The following is a 27,625-nucleotide window of genomic DNA, read 5'->3' on the forward strand; positions in this document are numbered from 1 at the left end:
TGGCCGAACTTTATTTGAAAATAACCAGGCATCTGAGGGAAACAAAGCGTGATGATGATCATAATAACCATCAAAATGGTTAACATTTATTGTGCTGTGTGTCCAGTACTGTGTAGAACATTTTCTCCACATTATGTCATTTCATCTGGACAATCCCAGGTGCAGCAAATACCTCCCCCCCCCCTCCCTTTTTAGAGATGTAAATACTGAGGCTTTAAGAGAAGTGATCCACCTAAGGCCATACAGGTATTAGTTATCTATCAGTTTTGCCCCAGGCACTTGGAACAAAATCTCAGAATTTTCTTGGTGTTTTTTCAACATCTACCGAGCACTTTCTAGGGGATAAATGACCATTAGTCACTCTTTTATTCAGAAGGCATATATAAGTACTTGCTGTTCACAACCCCTGGGCTGAGTGAGACCCAGGAGCCCAGGGTCACATAAGTCACCCTTACATTGAGACGTTTACAAAGTTGGGAGCAGCAGTCATACACCCACAGTCACTGGGCTGCATCCAGGTTGTGGCTGTCTTGTTTGGTCCATACAAAGTTTCTGAAAAAAGATTTTATGTTAAAATACCGATTCCTGGCTTCCTTACTACAAATAGTAAGGTCCAGGGGCGCCTGGGTGGCTCAGTCGGTTGAGCGTCCAGCTCGATTTCAGCTCAGGTCATGATCCCAGGGTTGTGGGATTGAGCCCTGCATTGGGCTGCACTGAGCGTGGAGCCTGCTTGAGATGGTCTCTCCCTCCCTCTGCCCCTCCCCCCACTCCCATGCTCTCTCTCTCTGAAAAAACAAAACAAAACAAAACAAACACAGTAAGGTTTGGCAACACCGGGGCCTCCGTTTCCGCCTTGATTGGCAGCTTCCCTGTAGTACAGAGCATGAACTTCCTATGTCACCACAGTCCCCAGTGGCCCAATTCTCAGTTATATGGCCTACCTGGCCCAGGGGGCAGTTGGATTATGACCCTTGGTCACAGCAGTGGGATGAAAGCTATACGTTTTCAGAATACCGATGACAGATAAGAGAGTCTTAAAGGTCAAAGAAGGCTTTATGGATTTGGTGATATTTGAGCAAGAGACATTTTGAGCATTCAAGCAAAAGCCTAGCAGGTGCAGAGGTAAGGGTAGCAAGAAAGAGCATATCCTGTTATGAGAACTACAAGTCTCAATGTGCGTGGAGGACAGGAGCTGGGATTGAAAAAAAAAAAAAAAAAAAGATCTGGAAAGGGAGGCAGTGGTCACATCTTCGGAGGACCTTGAATTATATGCCAAAGTGAGTCTGGTCAAGGGAGTGTAGACAAGTTTACAAATTCCAGAGAGTGACTAGGGCTGTGGAGAGGTAAATATGGAGTGTTTTTACAAACTAAAGGTAAGTACTACATAACCGTTGAATGAATGATACATGAATATATATGAAGAATGAGAAAGGAGGCAGCCAACTTCAAGGGTCTGTTGGTGTCAGCCTTAATGAAGCTTTTAAACCCGAACTTTGCCGTGTGGCCCATGGCAAAGGATTACCCGGAGTTGGAGAAAAGGGGGCTGGGAGAATGTGATACTTGGCAGGAGATTGTATGGGGACTCATTCCCATGGGGACCAGTCACATCTCCATCACACCTCTGTCTTCCAGAGGTCCAAGACCCCTTGCTGCCCCCTTCCCAGGTAGTGTCTATTTCCTTTTCCCTCTGTCTCCCTGAGCCAGCCCAAATGAACCTCAGTGGTTCCAGAGCATTCCCAGGCTTGGATGAGGACAGGCGCTTAGAGCTGGCAGTTGGATGGGAAAGGAGAACACGTGAAGGTCTCTTCAGGTGCTTCTTACAGATGAGGAAACTGAGGCCCAGAAAAGGCATACCTCGCCACAGTCGATAGGCTAGGGTTGGTGGTCTCCAAGTAAAGGCTGTCCCCAAACAAAGCTCTGATGGCCCCAGAGGGAACTATGATATGAGCACAGGCTCAGGGTATCTGTCAGGATGGGGAAAGACAGTCCACTTCTCCCTGTTTCCTTTCACCAGGACACCATGGGGAGTGGCACTGCTGCTTGAGTGACAGAATGGCGAGCAGCTAAATCACAAGAGGACAAAGAGCCTTTCTCAAGCCTTTCTGATGTGCCCAGAGGTGACTGCCTTTCATTTAATCCACCTTTCATTTAATCCTTGAAGAGCCTTTGAAGGTCGGTGGTTAGTGGCCCATTTGACAGATAGGGAAACCGAGGTTTAAAGAGTTTGGTAACTTACTCACAGTGAGTCACACAGCGAATAAGTGGCAGAATCAGTACTTGAACTCAGGTCTAGCTGACTCCCAGTCACTGGTTCTATCTAGTGGCCCATGAAGATCCCCCTCCAACCTCAAGTCTCTGTTGCCCTCCTGGCAGGAAACTCTCTTCCCAGCTTGTCTCTCAAATGGGCAAGTAGGTTTTATCTCTCAGGTCTTGACCACCTCTCAGAGAGGCCTCCTTGACCACCAAAATCTAAAGGAGCCTCCCCTTTTATTATTCCACCTTCATCGTCTTCATCTAAAAAAAAAAAAAAATTAATGTTTATTTTTGAGAGAGAGAGACAGAGCGTGAGCAGGGGAGGGGCAGGGAGGGAGGGAGAGACACAGAATCCGAAGCAGGCTCCAGGCTCTGAGCTGTCAACACAGAGCCCCACGTGGGGCTCGAAATCAGGAACCATGAGATCATGACCTGAGCCAAGTCTGACGCTCAACCCGCTGAACCACCCAGGCGCCCCTTCATCTTATTTCTTAATGATCTTCTTTATATATTGCCTTCTTCCCCTCCCTCCACCCCCTGCCCCCATTGTTAGCTACTTGAGAATGGGAACTTTGTCCTGGGCCAAAGTGTCCCTAGGCATAGGGTGCCAATAAATATTTGTTGAATGAACGAACGAATGAATGAACGAACGAATGAATGAATAAATGAATGAACGGCCCTGCTGCTTAGCATAAAAAGCCACCGTGGAGAAAAAGGTGGTTTTAGGGTATTTTCCTTAGCAGAGCCCTTTTGTCTGCTTGGTGCCCCAAGGCGCAAACCCTTTGTTTTCTGGAGAACCGAGCACCAAACCGCCTTCTGAGCTGATAAGAGGGGCGCGGAGGCTCCTCTGGACCCCGAGGCTGTTCTCCAGCAGGCGGGTCCTACAGAGCCCCAGAAAAGTCCCCAGAGGTGGGCAGCCCTCCCACCTGCTCCCCAGAAGGCAACCTGCGAAGGAAAACATCCCGGGGTGACCTGGCGCCACCCGGTGAGGGGTGGGAAACCGGAGCCGGAGCCTGGCGCTGGGCGGGGCTACCCCGCGTGGCCTCGGCTTTGTTTGCCTCTGTGTATGGCAACCAGAAACCACCGCAGCCGGCAGTTCTCAGAGGCCTGCTCCAGCTCCCCGCACCCCCCCTCCCTGTATTTTAATCTCCTAAACTGATTTGTCAGCAGCAGGAAGTGACATGACAGCTTTCCTCACAAAAGGGAAACTCCTCCGCGTTACCATGGGGATGGAGGCCCCTGTCTGATCACAGATTTATATAATCTTAAAGGTGTACACACCATGATGTCATCCTGGATGGGCTGGGGAGGGAGGGAGGGAAATGGCCTCCGGAGGCTGCAAGTCGGAGGCAAATTAGCTACGATTTGCAAAATTCCAAGGAAAGGAGAGGATGCGGTGGAAGCGTTTGCGGTTGGAACTATCCTAATGGAAACCACAGAAAAGCATAAAGTATGCATTGGTACATCTTCTAAGACCCGGAGGAATCTTACCCATTAGATCCAGGGCAAACTGGTCATTTTTGGAGTGGGAAAACTGACACCAGAGAACCGCTAGAAGTCGTTAGGAATGGGGAATGGGAGCTAAATGTTCCTCCAGGGCCAATTACCTGCCAGGCACTTGCCATCCATGAGCCTATTTCCCCCTCACTCGTGAAGCAGATTTTATGACTTCATTTTACACGTATGGAAACTGAGGCCCAAAAGGATAAATAGCTTTTCCACCCCCAAAATTATGTGGTAAAACCATGATGATGTCTGGTTGGCTACAAAATTCATCCTTTCCCCACTCCCTCAAGATGTTTGGACTGAACTCGGACTTTGGTTCCCAGTCTTTCCGACCCAGGTTCCAATCTCTGCGATGTTGTTTACTTGCTGTGTGAATTTGGACATGTCCCTTCGTCTCTCTGAGCCTCTGTTTCCCCCTCTGTAAAATGGGTGTTGCTGCTAAAGGTTTAATGTGAAGGTGTGTGAAGCAGTTAACACAGTGGTAGCTCTAAAATTGAGAGCTATTATTACCACATCGTAAGTATTAAATGATGGAGTTGTCTCTATTTCAATCTCCCATTGAGAAACAAACATTTTAATAGTTTGAGTATCTTTCTCCTCATCACGAGGTACTTCCCCCCCCCCCCCCCCCAAGAAAAGCAGTATCAGGCCAAAAGTGACATTCTCTGGAGGGCCCAAAGACCAGGAATCGGATACAAGAAGAAAGATGGTTATCAACCCTGCTCTCCTGAGCTGACGGGAGTGGGGCAGCTTGGACTGGGCGAAGTGAGTGAATTGTTTTCACTGGCGGCTCCCCTAGGCAGCGGCTGTATTTTTCCACTGCGTGGATTACACTGGAGATTAATTCTGGTTCAGCCAGTGCCTGTTAAGCAGAAAGTGATGGCCTGAGCCCACGGGGGAAGTCAGCCACGGCATCTGCCATGGACTTGAAGTTGCTGGTAGGTTTCCACGAAAGGAGATATTTGCAATAGTAAATTTCTAGGGTTTGAAAAAAACACTGGGTACGGTTTGTTTTGAAAGGCACGAACACACTTCCAATGGGAAGCCCAGCCAAGGAAATGAGCTTGCCAGCTCAGGGTAAGTTCTTAGAACTTAGAACACAAGGATCTTTCAGGCCATGAGAGTCAAGCGGCAGATGGTAAACCAGTGGGTAAAGGTCAAGGACACTGATTGTGTGTCAAGGCCTTAAATGACCTGGCTGGACCAGGACCACTGTTCAGGGCACTACTAAAGTCAACAGAGAGGTTTCCTTTTCTGCTTCCTACATCACTTCATCCAGAGACAAGTAGCGGGGACAGGAGCTAAGGGACCAGTGACCCAAGAGCTTGACTGTTATTTAACTCAACATCATAGACTGGATTAGGAGTTGGTAGGCAATTACACCATCTCTGTTTTGGCCTGATTGACAAGAGCAAAAATCCAGGATCTTACCCTAGAGCAAGTCAGATCTGATTGCCTATCTTCAACAAAATTATGAAATCAGACTAGCAAGTGACCTGAAGGAGGCCGCCACCAAAAATTCTGTGTATGTGTGTATATATATATATATATATATATGTATTATATATACACACATACATATATGTGTGTGTGTGTGTATAATATATAGATAGATAGATAGATAGATAGATGCTGGTATGGATGTACTCCAAAGCATGAATAATGGTCAGGTTGGGGGTGGGAATTTCAGGCAATTTGTCCATGTTGTATTTTACTTAGAGTGCTTCGTATTCTTTTCACAAAAATAAAAGTCTTTTCAAAGGCAAAAAGGGAGCACATGAGAGAAGCAAATGATAAAGTGCAAACCACATAGAATTAGGGAACAAAACAGATAGATGTAGGGCCTGATTCCCCCCCCCCCCCCCCCACTGCCACTTAGCTATGCTGGGTCTCAGCAGCTTTGTCTGCAAAAACGGTCCTGCTGAGTTGTTTTGGGAGCAGGTAGCACACTACCTTACACATAGTAGGACCACATTTATGTCAGCGGTTTTGGAAAACCATCATCCTCATAATTCTAGCACGGCTCAGAAAGGAGAAGGCATCTTTTTATATTATCCTGGGCAAAGTATTAAATTAAAAAAGCAACCCAAGCAAACGGTCATTTCTTTTTGGCTCTGGGAACACTTGGGCTCCCTATGTAACAGGGTAGGAATACATGGATAGACACCTGGATCTGATACTAAGAGTTCAGCTACAGTACCTGGTTTTTCACGACAGATCGCTTTCCTACCTTCCTTGCAACCCAGCCACCTTGGACTGGAAGGGCCACCAAGGAGTAGGAGACCAGATCCCAAGACATACGTCAGGGAGGCCCTTGTCCAGATTGTTTCACTGATGGGAAAGGGATCAGTTGGGGCTGCCCAAGAAACAAAGCATTGAGATTTCAATAGAAATGCCATAATTTATTCTGTTGTATAAAAAAAAGTCATCCTTATGTAACAAAATGTCTTTCTTAAAAGAAATATATTATTTCAGTTCATAAATAATCAAACATACAACTGCTGGCAACTAAAAAAAAAAACAACAACACTGGTGCTTTCCATCAGTGCTGAACACAAACCTGCTTAGGACATATTTACAGGGTATTACAGTACTCAAAACACAAAAATTGAGGTATTTGGTTCTTCTAGGAGTAGACACGGACATTTGTGAAGGTAGACCACCTACACAAAAATAAATAAGGTATATTCTCATAGGTGTGTGTCGTCAGGAATGGTAATACTGGTAGGTATGTCAAGCATGAAGAGTTCCTACAAAAAACGGGAGCAAGCAAAAAGAATCCGGCTCCTTAACTGAGTCCTTTCCCTTCTGCCCCTTTTTGTCAGAGGGACTTGATGTACCCACTATATTGGTCCCGAACGTGCTGAGTTCAGCAAACGCCTTGATGCTAAATCATCACCATGACTGCTCAGGAACCCAGTGGAACTCGGGGGTGAAATTAAATAAATAAGGACCAGCCCTCACGAGCCCCCTCCCCAGAGTTATTGCATTTCTCCTCAGGGCGCCTAGAGTCCCCGGGGGGTTGTGGAGATCACCTCCCGTGGCTTTTCAGCAGCTGGGAGAGGTCGTGATGGGGCTCTGAAGGTAGCTCAATGCACTGTTCGTGGAGTGGACAGGGATGGAGACAGGGAAGTTGAAGACGGTGGTAGTGGAGGTGCTGCGGTCCAGCACAGCCATGGCAGGGCTCCCAGCCTCTGCTGAGCAGTGTGGGGCCAGGACCTGGGACTCAAACTGCAGCAGCTGGCCCATGAAGCTGAAGTTGGGGGAAATGATGCTTCTCCTTTGCTTCACAAACTCAAAGGCCTCGTCCAGCTTGACTCGGTTAGTCCTCATGAGGTAAGCAAGGCAGATGGTGGCTGATCGGGAAATGCCTGCCTGGCAGTGGACAAACACCCTTCCTCCAGCGTTCTTGATGGAGTCTGGAAAACAAAGGGTGGCCAGTTACTCAAGAGCTCACGAGAACAACCCTAACCCCAGGCAGAGGGTGCCTAAGAAACGTGTGTCCTGTCCAGAGAATGGCAACATCACGTCACGCCGTCACACAGCGTTCTGTGGAGGCAACACAGGCGTTGTGCAAAGAACAGCAAGGGATTTAAACCAAAACCAGGCATCTCCATGAAGCCAATGGGTAAGTCAACTCCATGTTCTGAACCTCCATTTGCTAATTTATTAAATGGGGCACGAAATGCCTATTTTGCAGGGATGCTGCCTGCCCCAGATTGATATTAACGTACGGAGAAAGGCTCAGACAAATGTCATTCAAGTCCTTGCCATACAGTTGGGCTCAGTGACTAAAACGGGAGGAGCAAGGCAGACGTCCCAGGCATCTGTCCATTTACCTATGAAGTCAATTGCCTCGTTGAACCAGGAGCTGATGTCCGCCTTGTGGTTGTCTTCCACAGGGATGCTCTTGTATTGGTAGTGACCCTCAAAATGGTTGGGACAATTGGCCGAGACATTGATCAAGGCAGTGATGCCCAAGGCGTCCAGCATGTCTTTTCGGGAAGCGTGATAGGCACTGCCCAGGTACAGAAAGGGCAGGATCTCCACCGGGCCACCCTGAAATCCAGAAATATCCACTTGTCAAGCTTCGCACAAAGTCAATTCCGGAGCCCATCCCCACAAAAACTCCCTGCTGGAAAGGTCAGTTTCAGATACTGTGCGAATTTAGTATTGTTGCCGGAGTATAAATAAATAGGGTAATAAACCCATTTGCCTGGGCAGAGCCACCAAGTTCATTTCTGTAATGCCAGCAATTAGACTCCGTTCCATCAGACCACTTAACCATGGGATAAATAACATCCCTGTGCCCCCTCCGTTATAAACTTGAAGGTTACTTTGTATATTCTCACTAGTACTGCTCTTCTTTGCCAGCTATTCCTTTCCCCCTCTGGCACGGGTCCCTACTAACCTGATCATAGAGTGGGGTGCTGCAAGAACTGCACCCTGATTCAGCGCTGTCAGGGACGCTAGTACTCAGGGGAAGGCTGAGCCCCATGGGGGTCGACTGTTTGCTGCACAGCTCCGGGCAGGAAGCTGAAAAAGCTTCATAGCCTCCTGGGAAGACAAAGAGACATATTTGTTTCCATTAGTATCCGGGACAGGGCACCTTCACACAACTCCCCCCACCCACCGGGGCTGAAGTTTACCCCGGAGAGGCCCAGACAAGTCTTTGTTCTTAAAGCCAAACAAAGCCACCGGGTCCCCAGAACAGGACTCGGGCGCCCACGCGCTCCCGGTGAGGCGGCCCGCAGGGGCTGAGGGCCAGGGGGGGTCCCGCGGCAAGGCGGCGGGGAAGGGGAGGGGGCATGCGGCCGCCCGAGCTTCCCCGAGGGCGTACCTTTGAGGAAGAAGACTTGCGCGGCGCGCGCCTCGCGGCAGAGCGCGCCAGCGGCCAGGGCCAGGGTGCCGTCGCGCTTGGCGCCGTCCAGGGCGGCGCTGCGCTCGTCCAGCAGCACCACGGCGTGGTAGGCGCCGGCCAGCAGGCGGCCGCGCAGCTCGGCGTTGGGCACGATGTGCTCCAGGCCCATGGCGCCCTTGGCCCGGCGCCGCACGATGGTGCTGAAGCGCACGTTGACCGAGCCGGCGATGTGGCCGGCGTTGAAAGCGAAGAAGGAGCGGCAGTCCAGCAGCAGGCACTGCGCCGCGCGCTCCCGCAGCAGCGTCCGCAGGCCTCCGGCGTCCAGGGAGCCCACTTCCATGACCATGGCCGGCCCCAGCGCCCCCAGCGTGCCTGTTTTCGGTGCTCTTTGTCCTCGGAAGCCAAGGGCAGGGCAACGGCTTTCGAGGAAGAGCCCGACCCTGGTTCTCTCTACGCCGAACCCCAAACTGCCTTTAGACTGAGTGAGGGGGCGTCGTGCGGGACTCTCAGCCGCCTCGGCTTCTTTGCTGCTACCTTGACTGCCCCTCCGGCCCCAACCACACGTACAGCCCAGCGTCCTTCGCACCGAGCTCGGCCCGGGGGAACGCGTTTATATGTGGCCTCTCTGGGGGCGGGGCGGGGCGGGGAGAAGCGGGCGCGCAGGGGGAGGGGGTTTGTTTGTTTGAATGGTGCTCACGTGACCTGCGGTGACGTCACCCGCCCTACCCGGCTTGGCGCCGGCGGAGCCCGAGGCGAAGACGTCATCGGCCTCGGAGCGGGATCCGCTGGCTGCCTGCTGGCTCCGACCCCAGTCCGGCCGTCCGGCCTGCGCCTGGCGTGTCCCTGGGGATCCGGCCTGCGCCGCTCTCCGGGCCCAGAGGCGAGGTGGCGGGAGGACTGCCAGCCAAGGGCTGACCTCAAGGATCCAAGCGGCGGCGTGCCCGCAGCCTCTCCTCCCCCTTCCCTGCACCCCTCCCCGCGCTCCCCTCCGCCACAGCCCCGATCGGAAAGGGGCTTCCTGCGCTTTTGCATACACGTGTGCCCCTTTCGCTCATTGCCTCGTCACCACCAGGCACGGACAGGCTCCCCAGGAGAAGCGATTTACTTGACCAATGTCACAATGCTGGGGGTAGGGGTACAGAGAAGAACTGAAATGAGGGTTGGAGAAAAATTAACAAGTCTGTCGGTGGAAATGTCGTTCCTACTAAGGATAACCGGGGTGAGTTGGGGTGGAGAAGTAAGTTCAGGGAAAAGTTTTCCTGTTTTCCAGATTTGCTCTCCGGCTACTTTAGAAAAACATACATTTAACAAGTCAAATGCCTTCCAATCGAAGCACCACAGGGAACAAGTTATCCCCAGGCAAGTAGTTCTAGTGGACTTTGAGCCGAGAAAGGCGAGTAAGAGGGCTGAAATCTCAAGTATGGGATCGCAAGGTGTCGTGGATTTCGGGGTTCGGCGTTTGGGGAGGCGACCCCCAGCGTGGCTCGACAGCGCCCCCCAGAGGTCACAGGACACGTTTCTGGTCGCGTTCGCCTAAGATAGGTCGAGCCTCTCCAGGTCTCTACTCCACGAGTATATACTGTTAGGGCGCTTAGGATGAGCTGGACGCAGGGGCTTCAACCCCCAAGCCCTGACTCTTGTCATCTCTACGGACTGAATCCGAAATCCAGTCCTAGGGCGTTTCAAGAGTCCAGGACAAACGTTTGGGAAGACCCCGTGCGGCCACCCGCACAGCGTCAGTGACGGCCCCCTGGGCAGTGGAGGGCGGCACCGTTGTGCTAGGTACACAAACATAAATATTGCGCCACCCCGCCAGGGTGCCGAGTCAGGAACATTCTGCGGTTTCTTCCCCTCTGTTGCAGAGAGGGGGGATGGGATGGGGATTTCATGTACCGTGTATCGTTGATCTGTGGACTATCACCAGAGGCGACTTCTGCATTTGCCTTGTTTAGCTTCCGTGTCTACACATGCTCAAACTTTCTGCCTACGTTCTAGAAAAGTTCAGGGTTGAGTGCTGTTAAGGGCATTTTCTACCTTCAGATTAACATTGTCTGAGGACAGCAAAGAGGTCCTCAGATAATGGCAATACCCTCCTTGTATCTTAAAAAAAAAAGGGGAAAGAAAGAAAAAATTATTTGTTTATACCACTTATTCAGCTGAGGAACTCAACATATTTTTTGCATTGAATCATAAAATATTACAGCTGCTGACTTTTCACAGCATACCAGCTTTATCTGCCCCATTTTTTTTAACCAACAGCATTCATTATATATTCCTCTACCCACATTTAAAAAAAAGAAAACTTTTTTTTATACAGCTATTATAGTGCTGGTGGCACAGTCTGGCCCTGGAGTCAGGTGTCTGCTGAGCTCTGTGGGTTTTCCTCTTTATCTTTTTCTGGAAAGAGCATCGTTTGAACCCCCGTGCTGTTATTTTGCTTCTGGGTGACCCTAGGCTAATCTCTTCCCCTATGGGCTTCTAAGCCCACATCTGTAGAATGGGTTTACAACGGTCTACTTTCTGTGTGGTTTGAGGCCCAAGTGGGAGGACAGTAACTGTAAGGAACCCAGACCCTACCCTACCCCTTCTCACTATGATTCACTAAACCTCTTGGTTTTCCCCTTCCCAGCAAGCAGTTCTTATATCATCATCCACCGTGTGTTTCGGGGTCTGGCATCAGAACCTGGGGAGAAGATCACCACAAGTCACTGGTAGGTGTAGTTGGGATAGAGGCGCAGCTCAGGAAAAGGTCCCTCCTTGAGACCAACCAACACAGTGGCTCTGTTCAGGAAGTGTGGTGGTAAAGGTGTAGCCACTGAAGACCTCAGTCCAGGCAGTGGAGATGCTGCTTCTTATTGGGGATTGAGTCCAAGAGATGCCCAACATGATCTAGACTTGGTGATGGTAGGGGGGCTGGAATTGTGGGCCTGGCAGGGCATAAAGGAGTATGAATTATGGGTATTGACTCGGGAAAGAACTGGGCCTTTCTGACCTGGGCTCTTTCCCATTTTATTTCATTTTATAATATTTATTTATTTTGAAGGAGAGAGAGAGAGAGAGAGAGAGAGAGAGAGAGAGAAAGCAGAGCATGAGCAGGGGAGGGGCAGAGAGAGACAGGGAGACACAGAATCTGAAGCGGGCTCCAGGCTCTGAGCTGTCAGCCCAGAGCCCGATGCGGGGCTTGAACTCACCAGCCGTGAGATCATGACCTAAGCCAAAGTCGGATGCTTAACCAACTGAGCCACCCAGGTGCCCCTGGGCTCTTTTCCATTTTAGATGTGCTTAGAAATAAACCCGGAGGCAGTGGGGGGTAATGGGAAGGGTTTGAACTCTGAAGGCTTGGCCTGGACTCCCCACCCTCAACATGTGGCCTTGACTAAGTCACTTCCCTTGCTGAGCCTCCACTCCCTCCTTCCTGTGATGGTGATAATAGCAATGACTACCCTACAAGCCCTGTCCAAATCCAGCCCTCAGAACGGACTTTGGATCTGTCCTGGCGTAACAGAAGGAGAGAGGGTGGCACTCTCACAGATTATAGTCCAAGAGCAGCCCAGCTCACTGGCTACTCTGTGAGCTCCGGCAAGCAGCTTAATATTTGTCAACGTTGGTTTCCCTGCCGGTAAACTGGGAATACTATCCGTCTAGAACTAAGGAAGACCATGTGTGAGAAAGGGCCTTGGGTGGGTCACACCCAGAACGGGTGCTCTCAGGAGAGGGAGCTGGCTCCTGCTGTTCATGTTCTCTTTCAGAATCCATAGGTCTTTGGCCAGGCTGTCAGACAGCCTCTGTCCTCGCTCAGTACCCTCCAAGACTCCGCCTTTCCCACCAAATCCAAAGCGCACCACCCCTGTCCTCACCCATCCATCCGGCCCACCCCCCGCCCCCCCCAGCTACTGTCATTGGCTCTCTGGTTCTCTAGGCAAATTCAGTGGGCCTGTGTCCCCACCCCTACACCTTTGCTCACACTGCTCCCCCTCTCCGGGCCAGGATGCTGTTCGCGCTGGGCTCAGCCATATCTTTTTTCCATCCTCCAAGACTCAGCCAAAGTGACATCTCCAGGAAGCCTTCCCTGGTTTCTCCACCCTTTTCCCTTGAACCCTGGAGGACTTTGTCCAAAGGTTCTATTTGTATAAAAGTCTCTTAGATCCTTATCTTACCCTCCCTGAGTTGCTTGAGGGCAGGGACTGTTTTTCTCCTCTGTGGGCCTCCACACCTGTACTCCCTTGGATGCAGCCCTGACATAGAGTACGTCGTAATCTGCGGCACGGTGGAAGAACTTTTGCAAAGCATACTGCCAAAGGGCGCCTGAGTGGCTCAGTGGGTTAAGCGTATGACTCTTGGTTTCAGCTCAGGTCATGATCTCATGGGTCGTGGGCCTAAGCCCTGCACTGGACTCTGTGCCAGCATCGAGGAGCCTGCTTGGGATTCTCTCCCCCCACCCCCCACCCTCTCAAAATAAAGAAATAAACATTTAAAAATAAATAGATACAAGCATACTCTCGGAAAGTATATGAAGAGAAGGGGACAGAAACAGCCATTTGTTAAGCCTCTCCTCTGTGCCAGCTCATTACAGTATCGTCTGAAGAACTAATCAGTGATCCCCCGAGGTGGTTATTCTCCCCGTTACACAGGCAAGGAGAGAGGCTCAGAGAGGGAATGTGCCCAAGGTCACGCAGCTGGTGATCATCAGCCACAGATCCAAACCCTGGCCCTGTCTGATTGAGAGATGGAATGGGGCCCAGGCCTCCCGCCGCAGGAGCCTCCGTCTATTAAGCCTCTGCCTGTGCCCGTTCCGTCCGAGGCTTGCTGGCTGACGTCTCTGACTCCCTGCTTGCCTGGAGCTCTATTCATTGGGCAGAAGGCTGCCTGGCACCATCCCTGGAGGGAGCCTGAACCTCTTAGGACGCCCGAGTCAGGCCCCGGTGTCCCTGCTGTCCGAAGTCACTCAGTGCTTGGGATTTGGGGGAGCCACCGGAGGCGACCAATTGACCCATCCTGAGGCGCTGGCAATGGGTGACTTCACCTCCACACCCAAGCAGTGAGGACAGAGCCAGCTGCTCTTGTGCAATCCTTCCAAACACAAATCCAGGGTCAGGCCTGAGAGGGCCTGCAGGGCTGCGTCATGGGAGCCAGCTCCCTCACTTGAGAGACAAGGGCCCAGAGAGGTTAGGCAACCTCTCCAAAGTCACACAGTGTTCAGAATGTTCTAAATCTAGTCAGCATTGTGAAAGCTGTGTGTTCAACACCCGTAAGCATTTATCTCTGGAGGGTGGAGTTACTTTCATTTTCTTCCTTATAACTCTGTGTGGTTTGAATTTTTCAGCACAAGAGTGGAACTATTATGATCAGGAGAAAGAGTGAAAAACAGGAGAGGGCACCGGTATTTAGGGTAAACCATAGTCACTCTATTTAGGGTAACTTGTTAAAGACAAGATACAAAGTTAGACTGCCTGGGTTAGAATCCCAGCTTGACCACTCACAAGCTGTGTGTCCTTGGGAAAGTTACCTACCCTCTCAGAGACTCAATTTTCTCATGTGTAAAATAAGGATAATAATAGCATCTTGTAGGGTTGATGTGAGACAGGGGTCACTGAACTACAGCCCCTGACCCAAATCTAGCCCACTCCTTCTTTTGGTACAACTCACAAGCCAAGAATGGTGTTTATAGGTCAAACGGTTGTGGAAAAAATCAAACAAGAATAATAGTTTGTGATACATGAAAGTTGTATGACATTCAAATTCCAGTGTCCGTCAATCAAGTCTTCTGGAACACACGCATACCTGTTGGTTTCCATATCCTCTGTGGCTGTTTTCGCACCGCAGTGGAAGGTAAATAGTTGTGATGCTTTTTGGCTCCCGAAGCCTAAAATATTTACCTTCGTCCCTTTACAGGAAAAGTTTGCCAACCCCTGATATGAGATCATGAATGAAAACTGCTTTAGAACAATGCCTGGCTGAGGGTGTTTAGTAAACCTTGTTATTATTAATATGTGGATATTTATAGCATCTTCTTCCCCTAGGATGTGTTTAAAAGCAGTAATTGATTTTTGTAATATATCTCATGGAATCTAAGGCACATCTTTTTATATTTTAATATTCCTTACATGACTTACGATCAGAAGCATATCATAGTTAATTTACATAGCTAATTAGCAACATTTTTCTTTCTTAATGGTGCATAAACTAGTGAGGGAGACTTAGAATTGCTGACATCTTAGATCCGGTAGAATACAGCAAAGTAAAAGGTTCGCGATGGACAGAAATTAAAACACTGCCGTCATTCAATTAACAAACATTCTCACAGAGGGCCTCACTTGTTAGTAAGTAAGTACAAGCCAGGTGCTAAGTGCCAGAGTACAGGTTGGGGAGGCCAAAAAAGGGACCCTCACCCAGCTGGGAGAAGGTTATGAGGGAAAGATACCCAAAGAAGGGGAGGTCTACCTGGAGACAGAAGGACTGATGTGAAATAGAAATGTCTGGATAAAATGTCTCTCTGAGAGATGGGCCTTGATTATCGAACACTTTCCTCCGGAAACCTCAGTTTCTTCCCCTGTAAAATGGGGCAGCAATAACCCAAGAGACCAACTCTCAGATTTGCTGTGGGACCAGATGAAGCCCCAGCATCTTGTGTTGAACGGTCTCCATAGCTGACCATTTCTGTCTCTCCCACTAGCTTGGGAGCAAGGACACGGTTTCTTTGCCTCTCTTGGTCCCCAGCACAAACCTCAAAGCAGGTTTGTTGAACAAACCCGTGAAGATGAGCCCAGGAACAGGACCAGGAAGTAGCAGGGCCTCCATGACTCAGACCTGTCCCTGAGCCGAGGACACAGCTTGCCAACATAGCCCCAAGCCACGCCCCAGGCTGCTGGGGGGGGGGGGGCGGGCGGGGGAGAACTGACGCCACCTTAAGAAATGACACCTTTCTGTTGTTAATTTCTCTTAGAGTATGAATTGAGACATAATTTCCTTTTCATAATTAGAAAACACTAATTAATGTTGGAGGGAGCAAATGAGATCATGGCTGGTCTATTCCAAACTCTTCCCTGAGGGAAGGAGGGGGAAGAGTTACCTGCAGAATGTTCAGAATCACAGGTGAAAACTTGACAGTTGTGGATCACAGTTTTGCCTTTGTGGGTACATTACTTAGGGGCAGTTCTTATTCATAATCGTTGCCAATCTCTGTTGAGTTCTTGCCCTGAGCCTGGCCCTTTGCTAAGTCCTTTGTGTTCATTTCCTTGTATGGTGACACTAACCCTGTGCGACAGGTAACATTACCAACCCCCATGTGAAGAGACAGAGGAACCGAGGCCAGAGAAGTTAACTAACCCATCCAAAGGCACACAGCAAGTAAGTGTCACGGCTGGGTGCCTCATACTCTTTCTCTCTGTTTTCTAAGTCCTTTGTCCTTATCTTTCCCCAGCACACAATGGGTGTGTCAAGAAGGTGATGTGTTACACTATTTCACTGTTTATTTCTGGGGTTGATGACTTTTAGGGGGCTGATTCTAGGTTCCAGAGGAAAGGGAAGAGAAAATAGGCCCCAAACTTGGGCTTTGTGCCTGACGCTCCCTGACTCACTGAGCCACATTGCACAGATGACTCATTCATTGGCCTTGACCTCAATGGGTTTGGCCACCCATTGAGAGTGAAGTCACACCTCCAGCTTTCCAATGCATTCATTGGCTCACACATCCAACCTCAGGCAGGCAAGAAACAGACCCGGCTGGGCTTGCTTAGGGTCAGGGACAGGAAAGCACACAAATGCTGCCCCATGTCCTGAAGTAGTGGGTGGACAGCTCCCTCCTGCCCTAAGAGAAGTGGGCTCTAGTATATTGCTAGGGCTGCTGTAACAAAGCACCACTAGCCAAGTGGATTTAAAAAAACAAACTTGTCAGGGTACCTGGGTGGCTCAGTTGTGAGCATCTGACTTGATTTCAGCTCAGGTCATGATCCCAGGGTCGTGGGATTGAGCCCTGCATGGGGTTCCACGCTGAGTATGGAGCCTGCTTGGGATTCTCTTTCTCTCTTCTTCTCCCCCTCTCCCTGTCTTGTGCTGGCGCTCTCTTAAAATGAACAAACAAAAAAACAAAAACAAAAAAACAGAAACAAATTTGTCTTACAGTTCTGGAGGCCAAAAGTCCAAGACCAAGGTACCAGAAAGGCTGGTGCCTTTTGAGGGCCATGAGGGAGAATCTGTTCCAAGCCCCTCTCCTGGTGGCTGGTGGCTTGTTAGAGGTCTTTGGTGTTCCTTGGCTTTCAGGGACATCACCCTGATGTCTGCCTTCACGTGGTGCTCTCCCTGTGCTCGTGTCTGTGTCCAAATTTCCCTTTGTAGAGTGACACCAGTCATATTGGATTAGGGCCTAGCCTAATGACCTCATTTTAACTTAATGGCCTCTGTGAAGACTCTATTTCCAAATAAGGTCACATTCTGGGTACTGGGGGTTAGGACTTCAGTATACCTTTTGGGAGCGACACAAGTCAACCTGTTTAAAGCCTGTGCCCCCCAAAAAGAGCCCCCCTGAAAATAACACGTTCTTGGATCGGATGACTCAATACCATAAAGATGTCCATTTGGCTCATGTAAATATGAGATCCATTTAACATGCTCTTCATGAAAATACTGAAGATGTTTTTTTTTTTAATTTTTTTCCCTGGAGTTAAGCAAGTTGATTCTGAAGGTGATATGAAATAATAAACAATCAAGAATAGCCAGGAAAACTAAAAAAGAAAGGCAGCGGGGTAGGAGTTATCCCGACCAGATATTTAAAAATGCCATAAAGTCTCTACAATTAAAATGGTATAGTTAGGAACATGAATAGACAGAGCAACAGAACAGAATCCAAAATCCAGAAATTTGCCCAACTACAAATGGAAATTTGACGTATGGCGAAAGTAACAACTCAAATCACTAGGACATGACGGACTTTTAAAAAAAATGACCCTGAGGCAATTGAATAGCCATTTTGAAAAACAAAAGGTAAAGTAGACTCAAACTTCAGACCAAACATAAATACCAAATGGACCAGAGATTCAGATTTTTTAACTAATTTATTTATTTATTTTGAGAGAGAGAGCTCGCGCGCACACACACACATTAATGCACAAGTACGGGGAGGGGCAGAGAGAGAAGGAGAGAGAGAGAATCTCAAGCAGACTCTGCACTGTCAGGAAAGAGCCCCACGTGGGCCTTGAACTCACGAACCATGAGATCATGCCCTGAGCTGAAACCAAGAGTCAGACGCTTAACATAGGTGCCCCCAAAGATTCAGGTTTTTTCAATGAAGCCTTACAACTTGTGGGAGAAAACTGAGGGGATTCCTTCATAACTCAGAAGTGATAGGGATATAACTCCTTTTGAGTTAGGAGTCAAAATTCAGAAACAATAAAAGAAAAAGTTGAAACATTCAACTACATAAAATTAAAGCAAAGTTTTTAAAAAGCTCTTCATGGCAAAAAACAAACAAAAACCTAACCATAAGCGAGAAAAGCTTTAAAAAAATACAAATGGGAGACAATCTGTAACTTAAAAACAAAGGCTAATTTCACCAATATATAAGGAGTGATTAGAAGTAGAGATGAAAAAGCAAAAATATGATCTTAAAATGGGCAAAAATCATGAGCAGGTAGATCACAGAAACAGAATTGCTGAAGGACCTTGAACATGTAAAAAGATTCTCACTCGTAATCATAAGAGACAAGAAAATTGTACCTACACTGAGAGACTCATCCATCAGATTGCCAAAAATCCAAAATTTGATGGCACCCCTCTGCTGAGACCAGGGAAATTTGACTATGGGCTGGTTGTTAGAGGATACTATGGAATTATTACCTTTGCTGGCTGCTTAGGAGCGTATCTTTTTCTTAAAGGATGCATGCTGAAGAATTTATCAGTGAGGGGTGCCTGGGTGTCTCAGTGGGTTAAACGTCTGGGCTCTTGATGTTGGCTCAGGACATGATCTCACGGTTGTGAGATTGAGCCCAGCATCGAGCTCCGTGCTGACAGTGCAGAGCCTGCTTGGGATTCTCTCCCTCCCTCCCTCTCTGTCCCTCCCCAAGTTGTGCGCGAACGCGTGCTTTTTTTCTCTAAATAAATAAATAAATAAACATGAAAAAAAAAGAATTTCTCAGTGAAAGGTCATGATGTTAGCAACTTCCTCTAAATGTTCAGAAGAAAACACACAAATACGCAAGATAATGGCACAACATTAACAACTGTTGAGTCTATGTGGTGGATGTAAGGCTGTTTATGAATGATAGTTTTCCAACCTTTTTGTATGCCTGAAACTTTTCATCATAAAAGATGGGGTCCGGTCACATGGCCTCAAGGTGAACTCCTGGTGAACCAAAGCCGTCCGTGAAAGCAGCCAGCTCAGCTGAGGCAGTAATAATTGTTCACATGATCTAATGCTTACTGTGGGGGCCAGCCACTATTTAGACAGCCAACTCATTAATCTTCGTACTATCCCCATGAGGTGGTCCCCATTTACAGACAAGGAAACCAAGCCCCCAGCAATCTGGTAACTGTCAAATCCATGGAGGTTTGCACTCTCCCAACTCTGCTGGTTGATTTTAAACTGATATGTATCCCAGACCCCGAGAATCCTTAATAGGCTGGAGAGAAAGAGCCTTAAATTGGACCCAGTTATTTTACTTAATGAGTCATCCAAAGAGTTAACAGGGATCTTTCTGATGACTCTTACAAGCACTAGTTATTTTTAAGGGCTAATATTCTGCGCTCTAATTTAGATTCAGTAATTTCAGACACCACTTGGAAATCGAGGACAAGGGGATTGTAATAAAGCAATTGTGCATTCAACCTAATGATTCACTTAGCAATCCGCCAGTGGAGAAGGTTCTAGGATTCTCTAAATGAAGGTGTGCGAACAGAAGAGAACTTGCAATGGAAGCAAAATTGGACCACTTTCATAGTAAATTTCACAGGGTAGAGTGCTGGCATCGAGTAAAAAGTTTAAGTTCAAATGGTTTATGATTTGGAGGACAGCAGTGCAGCCCTGCCCAAGCGCCTGGGTTCAATTCCCATCTCTGCCAGTAACGTGACAAGGCAGAGTGTTGGGGGGCAAGTCCCATAGCCTCCCTTTGCCTCAGTTTCCTCATCTCCAAAATGGAGATAACAGTGGTGCCCTCCCCCAAAGCTCTCAGGAGGGATAAGTGACTTGAATGAATGAGCTGAAATGTACGGTGTGTGCTTTGGACCACACGCCCACCAGGGCCCAACCAGTGATGCCCCGAGTTTGCCCCAACAGCGTTGCCCATGGTGGCTGGCCCTGCCGCGCCACTCTGTAACATCACCCCAGCCTGGGAGAGAGAGGAATCCCTAAATCATGGCACCTCTCAGGGCGACAGGAACAAGGGCAGAGATGACACCGAGCACAGGTGTGGGCCACAAGGGGGAAGGGTGGGGAATGAACAGGACTTTTTATTTTATTTTTCAACGTTTATTTATTTTTTGGGACAGAGAGAGACAGAGCATGAACGGGGGAGGGGCAGAGAGAGAGAGGGAGACACAGAATCGGAAACAGGCTCCAGGCTCTGAGCCATCAGCCCAGAGCCTGACGTGGGGCTCGAACTCATGGACCGCGAGATCGTGACCTGGCTGAAGTCGGACGCTTAACCGACTGCGCCACACAGGCGTCCCTGAACAGGACTTTTTAAAGGACTGTATCTTCTTGGGGTTCAACAGGTGAATGTACTTAATGCCACTGAACTGTAGACGTAAAAACCGGTTAAGATGGCAAATTTCATATTGAGTGTGTTTTACTACGACAAAAAAAAAAAAATTGTTTTGATGGATAATATCTTCTTGGAGCCTCCAGCCCGTGAGGAGTACTGAGTGTACCGATGAAGAAATGAAGACCCAGAGTGCGGGAGTCTAGCCCCCCACCCCTGGGTGGCTTCCTCAGATCCATTTGGTAGAGGCGGAAACCTCGGTTTGGAGGGCTCAACTCCTCCTGCTCAAGTTCACTCTGCGGCACAAACCCAGAGCAGGACCGGATCCAGGATTGCCTGGCATCTAGTCAGGGGCTTCTTCCGCCACAGGCCCCCGCGCCCCTACGCCTGGTCTGGGAGCCCCCCTGCCCGACCCCAATCCTAGTTCTGCGGCAACTTCAGATACGGGAGGGGCTGCAGAGAGACCCTGTTTCTCAATCCCATGCAAATAGGAGTGTATTTTCCTGTTCGTAAGGGAGTAAGTAGAGTCTCCAAAAGCGGAATCCCCTCTACCAGGATGGGTGGCTGGAGGAGGCCCTGGGAAACCTCCTCCGTCCTCCCCACCTCCCTGCACCTGCATTTCCTATCCGGGAGAAGGCAAGTGCAAAAAGGCTTTGGGTGGATCCCCGAGGGCCTTCTCTTGGTATGGGTGGGGTGTCCAGGGCAGGCACGTGTGGATATGCCCTTCACCTTCGTGTCGTTGGCAGCTGCTAGTACCCCCACCCAATGCCTCCTGAATGTCATCCCATCTGCTTTGAGAGAACTTTCCCTTCCCAGCCAAGAAGGGTGGGGCAGGGGACTGAGCGCCCCAGAGGAAACTCCTTCTGGACACTCCTTCACCCAACATTGGCCAGATATCAGCCTGGGCCCTCCTTCCAGATACATTATTCATTCTTGGAATTCTTGGGACCGTCTTGACAGAGGAGAGGTACAAAGTCTGAAGTGGTCAGTGCTGTGAAAAATATAAAGCAAGAGAAGGGTTATACAGTGTGGGGCAGGCATTGGGGGTGGGCAGAAGGGGTTTGATTTCAGTAGGGTGTTCCAGGAAGGCCTCAACAAGAAGTAAAGACCTAAGGGGAGGAGAGAGTGAGCCAGGGAGTATCTGGAGGAAGAACAATCGAGGCAGACATCCCAAAACAGGAATAGACTTCACAGGAGCAAGAAACAACAAAGAGGAAAAAAGGAAGAAGTACAACTTGTCTTTATTCTCAGCATGGTATGTATATGTAGAAAATCCCAAGGAATCTAAAAGCATATACTATGTAACTAATAAGCACAACAAGGTCACAGGATACAAAAACAGTGTATAGAAATCAATTTTTTTCTACCTGCAAACAATGAACAAGCCAAAAATTAAATTAAGAATATAAGTACGCTCCTGGGGCTCCTTGGGTGGCTCAGCTGGTTGAGTGTCTGACTTCAGCTCAGGTCATGATCTCTCGGCTTGAGGGTTCGAGCCCCATGTTGGGCTCTGTGCTGACAGCTCAGAGCCTGGAGCCTGCTTCGGAGTCTGTGTCTCCCTCTCTCTCTGCTCCTCCTCTGCTTGTGCTCTGTCTCAAAAATAAATAAACGTTAAAAATTTTTAAAAATATATGAATACACTCCTAACAGTATCTAAAAGAATAAAATGCTTAGGAATAAATGCAACAAAGGAAGTGTAAAATCCTACACTCAATATTGTAAAACTTTACTGAGGCAAATCAAGGAAGTCTAAATAAATATAGAGACATTGCTATGTTCTTGGATTTTAAGACTTGATCTTAAAATGGCAGTACTCCCTAAACTGATCTATGGATTCAACATGATCCGTCTCAAAATTCCAGCAGGATTTTTTCCCAGACGTTGACAAGCTGATCCTAAAATGTATATGGAAGTGAAAATCACCTAGAACAACCAGAAAATTCTTGAAAAAGAAGAACAAAGTTGTAGGGCCTCCTTTTGCTGATTTCAAAGCTACAGTTGCCAAGATAGTGTGGCACTGGTTATGTAAGTACTACTAAATAGATCAATGAAACAGAATTAAGAGTCCAGAAATAAACCCTTACATCGTGGTCAATTTTTGACAAAAGTGCCAAAGTAGTTCATTGGAGGAAAGGATAATCTGTTTAACAAACAGCACCGGGACAATTGGCTACCCATCTATATGCAAAAGAAAGGACTTAGATAGACCCTTACCTCACACCATGCACAAAAAAATGAACTCAAAATGGATCATTGACTTAAATGTAAGAACCAAAACAATAAAACTTTCAGAAGAATACATAGGAAAAAAATCCTCAAACCCTTGGGTTAGGCAAACATTTCTTAGCAAGTTATAAAATAAAATATTAACACATTGAAATTCATCACGATTCAAAGCTTTTGTACTTAAGAGCCACGATTAAGGAAATGAAATGACAATACACTGGGACAGAATATTTGCAAAACCAAATCCCATGAAGGACTTGTATCCCGTATTTACAATGAACTTCTACAACTCAATAAGAAGAAAACAACAACTTAATCCAACAAATGAGCAAAAGATATGAACAGACATTTCTCTAAAGAACATGTACCAATAGCTGAGACACACATGAACAGGTGTTCCACATCATTAGTCATTAAGAAAATGCAAATGTGGGGCACCTGGGTGGCTCAGTCGGTTAAGTGTCCGACTCTTGGTTTCGACTCAAGTCATGATCTCGTGGGTTCATCAGATAGGGCTCTGCGCTGACAGTGTGGAGCCTGCGTTGGATATTCTCTCTCCTTTTCTCTCTCTGCCCCTCCCCAGCTCTCTCTCTCTTTCTCAGAATAAATAGACATTAAAAAAAAAAAAGAAAATGCAAATGTGACATGAGATCTATATCACACCCACTATAATTTCTTTTTTAAAAAGGCAATAATGAGGCACCTGGGTGGCTCAGTCAGTTAAGCGTCTGACTTTGGCTCAGGTCACATTCTTGTGGTCTGTGGGTTCGAGCCCCATGTCCGGCTCTGTGTTGACAGTTCAGAGCCTGGAGCCTGCTTCGAATTCCGTGTCTCCCTCCCTCTCTCCCCCACTCATGCTGTCTGTCTCTCAAAAATGAATAAACTTTTAAAAAATTAAACTAAAATAAAGTAAAATAAAATAAAACAGGCCATAACAAATGTGGCTAGGACTTAGAGAAACAGAACCCTCACACATTGCAGGAGGGAACGTAAAATGGGGCAGCATCTTCAGAAAATAGTTTGGCAGGTCTTCAAAAAGTTACACATAAATTTACCACATGACCCAGCAAGTCCTCTTCTGGGTGTCTACTAAGAGAAACGAAAACATATGCGCAGAAAGATTTATGAGTCAGTGTTTATAGCAGTATTATTCATAATAGGTCCTAATTGGAAACAACCTAAATGCCCGTCAACCGATTGATCAGTGGATAGGAAAATATGTGGCAAATCCATAGATCAGAACACTATCCAGTGATAAAAAGAACAAATGAATGAATGGCAGGTGCCACCGTATGGATGAACCTCAAAGGTGTTATAATAAGTGAAAAAAGCCAGACACAAGAAGACTATACAGTGTATGATTCCACTGATGTGAAACATCCAGAAAAGGCAAATTGATAGAGACAGTCAGTAGATGACTGTTTGTCTAGGGTTGGAGTGGTAACAGGGATTACCTGTAAATGAGCGTGAGGGAGAGACCATACTGGGGGGCCATGAGAACATTCTAAAATGGATTTTTGGGGGTGATTGCACCCCTTGGAAACATTACCAAAAAAGCATTGAATTGTATCCTCAAGTAGGATAAACTTTATGATATGTAAAACATAGTTCGATAAAGCTATTACAAAAATTCAGTTCAAGGTTTCAGTTTGAGATTCAGTTTACACGTGGTCCAGGAGCCCTTCCTGAGCTATGACAGCTGGGATAGATGCCACACTTTTGCCATAGAGAACCATGGGTCACAGTATGATGGCACAGCCTTTATGTAGGGGTTAGATATCGGTCTCTCCACTTTGGGATAAACTTCTTGAGGACCTTACTTAGTATTTATTTTCAGAATCCTAGAACAAAATGCAACTCATATGGGACTCAACAAAGTCTTGCTAAATTTATGAATAGAAAGAGAATTTGATCTCATTAGTAAGGTCTATGTTTGAGACCTACATGAGTGTCAAAATAATAAAAAAGAGATAGCATGGAAAAAGTATAAAGTATTAAAATAATGCAATTTTGGGGCACCCGTGTGGCTCAGTTGGTTAAGCGTCTGACTTCGGCTCAGGTCATGATCTCATAGTTCGTGAGTTCAAGCCCCACGTCGGTTTCTGTGCTGACAGTTCAGAGCCTGGAACCTGCTTCAGATTCTGTGTCTCCCTGTCTCTCTGCTCCTCCCCTGCTCGCGCTCTCCCGAAAATAAATAAACATTAAAAAATGTAAAAGAAAAATTAAAAATTAAATAATGCAATTGTATCCTATACATAAGAGAATGCTGGGCTAAAGAAGAAAAGCCCACTGGGGCGCCTGGGTGGCGCAGTCGGTTAAGCGTCCGACTTCAGCCAGGTCACGATCTCGCGGTCCGTGAGTTCGAGCCCCGCGTCGGGCTCTGGGCTGATGGCTCAGAGCCTGGAGCCTGTTTCCGATTCTGTGTCTCCCTCTCTCTCTGCCCCTCCCCTGTTCATGCTCTGTCTCTCTCTGTCCCAAAAAAAATAAATGTTGAAAAAAAAATTAAAAAAAAAAAAGAAGAAAAGCCCACTTCCAGGTGAACGAAGTGAGCAAACAACGTACTCTTTCTTTTAAAAGGTTGGCAGAGAATAAAAAGTAAGAAGGGAGAAATATAGCTAAATGGAAACATTGGTTACGGAATCTGCTGTGTCTAGATAAAATATGGCATAAGGAAGGGAGGGAGGGAGGGAAGAAGAAAGAGAGAGAAAGAAAGAGAGGGCAGAAGCCAGTGTGACGGAGCAGGAGCGGGCCGGCCCCGGTAGGGCTGGTGGGCACTCAGAGTGCTTGGGCTTCTCCTCTGAGTAGGGCAGGAGCCTGTGGGCAGAACAGTGACAGGGAGGACGTGTGTCAACAGGATAATAATAGGACTTCCTTCACCTGAGAGAGGATGAGATGAGTTCACAGTGCAAAGTCCCAGCACGGTAACGCATAGCAAGCACCAAACCCAGTAGTTAGTGTCATGATCACTATTTGTCCCCCGACACCGCAGGCCCAGAGAAGTGAAGCACATGCTCTCAAGGTCACGGATGTCCATCCTGGGGATCCATGGCTTCACGGGAAGCCCGGGGGCAGGTGGTCAGCTCCTGGAGTGCAGGGGTGTCGGGAGCGAAGGACGGGCAGAGTACAAGTGACTGCGCTGCCCGCCCACCTCAACCTCCTCGGCCTCTGAACCTCCTCCATTCCTCACCCAGGGGACGGGAGAAAAGCAACGACATCTCCTACAGAGCTCACTAAAGGGACAGAATAAGGCAGAGCCAGTGAGCTCTCAGCCCAGGGCCTGGAGTCCGCATCTCACAAACAGTGCTGTCTATTCAGGTTCCTTTATTTGACAAGTATTTATTGACACAGGTCACAGACCACACCAGCTGGGACATTAGGGACACAAGGCGAAGAAGAGACACTTGTCCAGGACCACAAACACATACACGCACACCATTGGTAAGCTACCTAATTATCAACACACCAAAGTCCACAACGGGGGTGAGTGTTCATAGAGCCGTTTCAGTAGAAATGAACGGGACAGGTGACACTGGACTGACTTGCTCCAGGATAAGCTGGGGAGGCTCTTCACAAGACAGACCATCACTGGGTCCATCTCTCAGTCCCTTGTGACAGCTTTCTTTGACTAACAGGTAGGCAAATACCCAATCCCTCACCCAAGTCCTGACCCCGGCAAAGCCACCTTCCCAGGAGGAGAGAAAGGCAACATGACAGTAGGATAAAATAAAGGGATAGCTCTCTGACTTAAAAAAAAAAAAAGCAACATCCTTCTCTTTTTCATTTTCCCAGACAGAAAGCAGCACTGGCAGATTTCAAAGCAGAGACCGCTGGCGACATTAGCTCCTATGTTACACACACCGTAGCCCAGAGCAGTGGTTCTCAGTCCTGGCTCCACACTGAAACCGGGTGGTTCAAAATCCTCACACCTTGGTCCCATCCCCAGCACTTCCGATGTAACCAGCCTAGGGTGGGGCCTGTGCACGGGATTTAAAATCATCCCGAGGGTTCTTTTCTTTTCTTTTTTTTTTTTTAAGTTTATTTATTTTTGAGAGAAAGAGAGAAAGAGATCACGAGCAGGGGCAGGGCAGAGAGAGAGGGCAAGAGAGCATCCCAAGCAGGTTCCACCATGTCAACACAGAGCCCAACTCGGGACTCTGATTCGTGAACTGCGAGATCGTGACCCGAGCCGAAACCAAGAGTCAGACACTTAACTGACTGAGCCACCCAGGCACCTCAAAGACCATTCTGAGGGTTCTAATGTTCAGCCAAGACCAAAATCTACTGACCTAAAGAATTATCTTTAATACCCAGCATGTTGTTGACAGAAAAAGCAAGTTGAGGAACTTGCACAATGCTTGGCGCATAGTAGGGGCTCGATGTAGGTTCCCTCCTTTTTTAAAGAAAGGCTATGTGAACGGGTTGGCCTGTTATCAATCACACAAGACAGACCTGGGAGGCCCCCAGCCACACACACAGGTCCTTCTGGAAGGAGGATGCGGTCGGAGAGGTAATTACACTTTTCGATGTACATGCTTCTCAGGCATGGCCGTTTCCACTCCAAGCCCCTATCTTTTTGTGTAATTAATAATTAAGAAAATGATTTGCCAGTGGTTAAAGAAGCCCCAAGTTGAGCTTCTTTCGCTTCCCTTTTCTTTACCTATTCAAGGGACAGGAAATGCCCATATAAATAGCCAGTGGGAAGGAAAGGTCGGGTGGGTGGGGGGAGGGGGAGGGGGAGGCTGAGTCAGTGAACCAAAGCCGGCAGGGGCTGAGCTGCCTGGCTCAGCCCTCCAAAATCCCTTCAAAAGTCCCGAGGCCCCTTCCAGGTGGGCAGATGGGACCCTGAGGTATGTTGGCATAACTGAGAAGCAGAGCTTCTAGACTAACAACTGAAGCAGGGGCGGGGGTGGTTGGGTTTCTGGGTTCCCAAGTCAGGAGTTCAGCCTTGAAGCTCCGCTGGGCCATGGTCCGGGGGGGCCAGTCATTCTGGTGACCTCACTCTGACACAACCGCCCAGCCCTGCCTCTGGGTGTTTCAGAGAAAACTCCACAGAGTTGGGCGCAGAGAAGCCACTAAGGATCATGTTATC

General features: G+C 48.1%; 1 protein-coding gene and 2 long non-coding RNA genes across 3 annotated transcripts; 1 reads left to right on the plus strand and 2 right to left on the minus strand.

Annotated features, from left to right (window-relative positions):
* Positions 1 to 336: 336 nt before the first annotated feature.
* LOC121011078 (uncharacterized) lies at positions 337 to 3,352 on the minus strand. The gene is made up of 2 exons (XR_005781481.1): positions 3,199 to 3,352; positions 337 to 552 (listed from the first exon to the last, which is right to left on the minus strand). It is a non-coding gene; the product is annotated as an uncharacterized LOC121011078 (long non-coding RNA).
* Positions 3,353 to 6,140: 2,788 nt separating this feature from the next.
* Positions 6,141 to 9,222, minus strand: DUSP1 (dual specificity phosphatase 1). Its single transcript, XM_040445084.1, has 4 exons — positions 8,600 to 9,222; positions 8,171 to 8,316; positions 7,599 to 7,818; positions 6,141 to 7,178 (listed from the first exon to the last, which is right to left on the minus strand). The coding sequence occupies exons 1-4, from the start codon at positions 8,964 to 8,966 to the stop codon at positions 6,808 to 6,810; spliced, it is 1,104 nt and encodes a 367-aa protein (XP_040301018.1). The 5' UTR covers positions 8,967 to 9,222; the 3' UTR covers positions 6,141 to 6,807.
* A 469-nt stretch (positions 9,223 to 9,691) lies between these two features.
* LOC121011083 (uncharacterized) lies at positions 9,692 to 16,030 on the plus strand. Its single transcript, XR_005781485.1, has 3 exons — positions 9,692 to 9,839; positions 11,250 to 11,331; positions 15,886 to 16,030. It is a non-coding gene; the product is annotated as an uncharacterized LOC121011083 (long non-coding RNA).
* The last annotated feature ends 11,595 nt before the right edge of the window (positions 16,031 to 27,625 follow it).

This window comes from Herpailurus yagouaroundi, unplaced genomic scaffold, assembly GCF_014898765.1.
Source record: "Herpailurus yagouaroundi ecotype Mexico unplaced genomic scaffold, PumYag 29, whole genome shotgun sequence".
NCBI classification, from domain to species: domain Eukaryota; kingdom Metazoa; phylum Chordata; class Mammalia; order Carnivora; family Felidae; genus Herpailurus; species Herpailurus yagouaroundi.